At 42.6% G+C, this 5000-nt stretch overlaps 1 protein-coding gene across 1 annotated transcript in view; it reads left to right on the plus strand.

Annotated features, from left to right (window-relative positions):
- The first annotated feature begins 1467 nt into the window (after positions 1-1467).
- LOC125034733 (LYR motif-containing protein 2-like) overlaps positions 1468-5000 on the plus strand; it is a 9956-nt gene continuing 6423 nt past the window's right edge. The window contains exon 1 of the mRNA XM_047626669.1: positions 1468-1828. Coding sequence (XP_047482625.1) covers positions 1769-1828 — 60 coding nt within the window. The 5' untranslated portion in view covers positions 1468-1768. The remainder of the gene's footprint in view (positions 1829-5000) is intronic.

A 5000-nucleotide genomic window follows, 5' to 3' on the forward strand; every position in this document is an offset into this window, starting at 1 on the left:
AGATGCAAGCTTATTACCCTTAAATTACCAATCTAAGTATGACTTGTATGAAATGGATAAAAATTGCCACACATAAGCAACCCCCAACACTTTAGTTCCATCGAACTTTTAAACCAGAAGATATCATCATCTGACAGTGTTACTCTCATCCCAGGGGCGAGAAGTTGCAACTGCTGTGGCTGGGCACCACCGTGGGTAAGGACTAAGCTCAGTCGAGCCAGCACCAGTTGACACTCAAAGGCCGGCTCCCTTCATAGGCATTGTGCCCGCCGAGGTTCATGCTTGTTCTTATTTTTACCACAGATCGGTTTGAATATGACTCCATGGCCAAAGCTTAGCCCCGCCTCTCGATTCCTGTCGTAAAAAACTGTGACGGCGGAAATGATGGCTATTCTAATCATGACAGTTATAGAAACAAATCAAGAACTCGTATTTGCAACCGTCCTAGCTGGGGCCACCGTCACGAATGTCTTGTCATAATTTTTAACAGCCTCCGGGCTAGTACAGTGGTAACGTGTCGGCCCCTCATCCGAGGGGTCGGCGGTTCGCGCCCCGCCCAGGCGCGAGAAGTTGCAATTGTCGCCTGGAGGTTACTGCTGTGGCTGGGCACCACGGCGGGTAAGGACTAAGCCGAGTCAGCACCAGCTGACACACGTTAGCGAGTCGGCATTAGTCGACACAGGCTGGGCTCCCCTCATTGGCATAGCCCGGGCGAAGCTCAGCTTCGCATATCGGACTTATCCTTATCCTTAATTTTTAACGACTTGAGTCTATCGTCTGTCAGTTTGTGTTCTTAAGTTTAAGATGTTTCATGAATACGGGACCTGGTTTCTTTTGACAGCTGCTAGGAACCGAGCTTGATGGGGGATATATTTTGATTTATCCCATGCTTTCCACTTTGGAGATTTGCCCATTATTAAAATTAACCGTCATCTATTTTTCTCAACATTTCAATGGGCATATTTATATCGGCCAGATCTATTCTTGGACAACTTTGGATAATTGATTATGAAACTTATTCTACACAATAATGTCTGAGAATGTTTGAGTACTAATCCGGGCAAGATGGCAGGTACTGGGGCATGTCTTACTCTATTCCCCGTCCCCTGCCTCTTGGACTGGGTACCAAGTTGTCGGTGAACTTCCATACATATACACTCAAATTACTCACTATTTATAGCCTATCATAAATTTGGTAAAACAGCAGTTTGTTTTGATCTAGATTACAGAGCAAAACAAATGGAAAAAATAGATTAACATCAACGCAAAAGGAACTAATATGAAGGCAAAAACGTACACATTGCTATATATCACCACAGGAAAAACAAATTGACATGCATGCCAACAAAATGTAAGACATATGGATTAATACATGTCAAAGAAATGAATAGATGAACGCAACCTACGCAAAACGCAAAAAAGAAATGAACACATCTATGGCTATGGGCATTTCCCGAATCCATCGGAGAAAGCTTAGCAGTGTAAGCGTTGACAACAGACGCAATGTTTACGTATTTGGAGAGTTAGTGGATTATAAAAAAAAGTGGGAATAGAGACATAAGAAGTCTAAAATCCTATAAAAGCGGAATGAATAATAATAGTAATGGATATCATATAAAACAGATTAATATATAAGATAAGAAAAGCTTCAAACTGCAGAAAGAATATAACAAACAAGATTTAGAAAATATTGAATTAAAAAGTCCTAAAACCACATAAAATAAGGAAGAAGAAGAGATAGTGGAATTGTGGTCAACCATCTCCGAGAATGTATGTTGGTGGCGCCGTGTGGAAGAAGCTCCCCCAGGGAACTATGAGTCTGAAAAGAGTTAAGTATAGCGACGGTGGCAAAAAAAGGGAACTGGAAATCGAGAAAGCTAAATTAACTCTAACCTTAACCTTAAAATCGTGACTTTCAAAGCAGGACTGACGGTAAATATTTGGAATACCTTCGCATAACCGATCCTGACGATATTGGTAATGATGGATTCCCCTCACCTTCTACTACCTAGATATACATAAATTGTGTATATAGTCAAATGCAGGGGGCTGTACTCCTTGCAACCCCCCTATGGCTGACTGATGCCCCAACTCCCACCCTGGACAACAAAGAATCCACCATGTGTGCACTGCAGAAGAGACCCCCTAATCACTTGCACAAGAGAGTGCAGGACAGACTTTGTGGCATTCCCTCTCTTGCCGCCCCCTAATCGCTTGCTTGTTGTTGTTGTGGAGGGGGGAGGGGGGCTTAGAAATGGAGACTGGGGCCAATGTAAGGGACCACCCCATGGACCTCAGCCCTATCTAATTTTGCATGGGCTTTTCTTCTCCCTCTTTACTTTCCTTCTCCTCTTCACCCCTTCTTCTGTCCTCTTCCTAAGGTGTGAGAGCTGTCCTGAAAGGATCAAAGGCTGGCTTTGCGTCAGTCATGAATGGCCTCTGGAGCCATGGGTGCAGTATTCCCTTGGTTAATTGCCTAGCCTTTACACCTCATGGGGACCTGACCATTTCTTCTCCCCATTTATTACAGGCTCACCAAGGGCTAATAATGAAGATTTTTTACCTTCATCAGGGGCATTAAGGCTTGTCCCTTCCTCAACTAGCCTGTCTAAATTTGATATCATTGGTTTTCCAACCCTGCCTCTCCATTGACCACTGATACTAAAACCACCTTCTCGTTGTTTGCTGTTGACTCTGTCCATTCCGAATCATCCACCCAGGTCATTACTCAACCTTCAAAATACACCTTTTCCTCTCTCCCAACATATTCTACTCCATCTCTTTCATTGCCTACCCCCACCCTCCTTATTAGTACTCTTCATGCTTATTGTCCTCCTCCCAACAGTACTACCTCTCTCCATGCCACCCCATCTTCCTCCTGCTCTCGTCCTACTGCTTCCAACTCTGCAAACCTTTTTAGTACCCATTTTGGCCCAGCCAAGTGGGATGGATTTTTTGTGATCCCAATACAGCCCCACACATTCTGATCATTCATACCTTGCCACAGTTGCATCTGAGTCCGAAGCTCGTGCACTATGTACCTTCACTGACCTCACAGGCAAACCTATTCATTCCTCCTATAATACTTGTACCAGAACTATTTCTGTCTCCTCGACTGATTGTCCTGTCAATGACAAGGACTGGTCAGGAAAATGACTTCCTCACATTCCTTATTGACTATGATGCGGTGGCAGTCCAGTGCTACACTATTCCTCTCAGAGGCCAACATAAGTCCTACACCAGTATTGCCAAGATTAGCTTCCGTAAATATGACCTTCCACATGAAGTTTACATTTGTGGAATGTCATGCCCTCTCTGACCATATTGACCTCTTCCATGTCTCTGTCAGAAATGGCATTTTGGCCTCCACCCATACACTGTTGCTCCACATTCCTCTATGTACCCAACCTGGTCATTACCATTCAAATTGCTCAGTTCAGTCATGTTTGCCAGTTGTGGTGGCTCCCATAATGTATTTTATAGGAGCTGCCCAGCCTACAAGCTCGAATCTGAGGTAGCAGTTCTCAGATTCAAACGAGGCCTCACTCTAAGTGAGGCCAGACAAGAAGCATGCCAACAAGGTTATTCTCTTTCTACCTAATTGAAAACTGTACTTCGCTTCACTATGCCTCCTCCTTCTCACTCATCTGTCACACCAAATAATCTAAACATTCCACCCCATCTTCTACCACATCCTCTCCTTGACCCAGCTCTCCCTCTGCTCTTCAGACATCTATTCCTTCACCATCTTCCCCTGTTCCCATATCTCATTCTCTGGATTCTTCTCCTACTACAACTACCATTTTAATGTATTATCCTTTGATTGTTTCATAATAGCTCTTGCAGTTTTCCTCATACAGTGTTACTCTCCCTTCATCAGACATACTCTCCATTTGATCTGATCACTCTATACCTTTAACCTTTTTACAAATCCTCACTATATTCCATTTGCTTCCCCTTTATACCCTTTTCACTTTCATTCTACCCTACAGTGTTCTACATCCTTTAACATCAAACATCTTATCCTGATTGTTAACTCATTTCCACCCTTTTTGCCACAATACTTTACCATAGTGCTGTATGACCTTTGATGTCTAGCACATTTATTTCTTCTAACCATTAACCATTAACCCTCCCCTTCTATTGGGGCCAAGACTGTCACTATTGGGGGGGGGGTTTCCATAATATACTTTCTATATATTTGGGTAGTAGAGGGTGAGAGGAATCCATAGATACCAATATCATCGTGATTGGTTATGCAAAGGTATTTTGAATATATACCATGGACTTTTTAACCCATTGGATCCTGCTGCTTCACGGCAATCACATGGCCCAAAATATGGGCATTAGGCTTACGTGAGTAGCTGATCTGATGGATGCGTGGCTTGTAGGCCGAGCACTCATGATCACTTTTTTGTAGTGACAAGACTCTATGCCTCCCCTTTAGTTTTTTTGCCTATATGCAATGTCTATATTTGGTAATAGACTGCACAAATTCCATATCATTTCTCTATGTCAGCTTAGTCCATCACTCGGTGCAAGAATGATAACAATATGTAACATTTTGTTAAATGTCTTTTTTTTTTTTTTTCATAATGTACAATTTTCTGTAATGCAACCTGTGCTGTTGGTCATGGTGGCCAGTAATAGGATGCTGAACATGGAAATAGTATAATATAGTAGTTAATATATATTAGTATAATATAATTAATATAATATAATAGTATCTGGCTGGTGCTCTTCCAGTCATTGCTCACGGACACTACATTCCACATTTGTTTATCGATGGAAATAATGCAAAGCCTCTTTCTAAATGTCAGTTGAGTCTTATCCTCCAAGAGGTTTGTACACTCGTGGGGAATCTTTCTCGTCACCTTGGCCTTAAGCTGAAATGCTCACGATGGCATATTCGTGTCACCCAAACCCACAGCCAGGTTTTTCCATAATGCCGTGTTCATGTCACCTGCCCCTCAAACCAAATTCTTTGATGATGTGATGGT

This window comes from Penaeus chinensis, chromosome 18 (genome assembly GCF_019202785.1).
Source record: "Penaeus chinensis breed Huanghai No. 1 chromosome 18, ASM1920278v2, whole genome shotgun sequence".
Taxonomy (NCBI): Eukaryota; Metazoa; Arthropoda; class Malacostraca; order Decapoda; family Penaeidae; genus Penaeus; species Penaeus chinensis.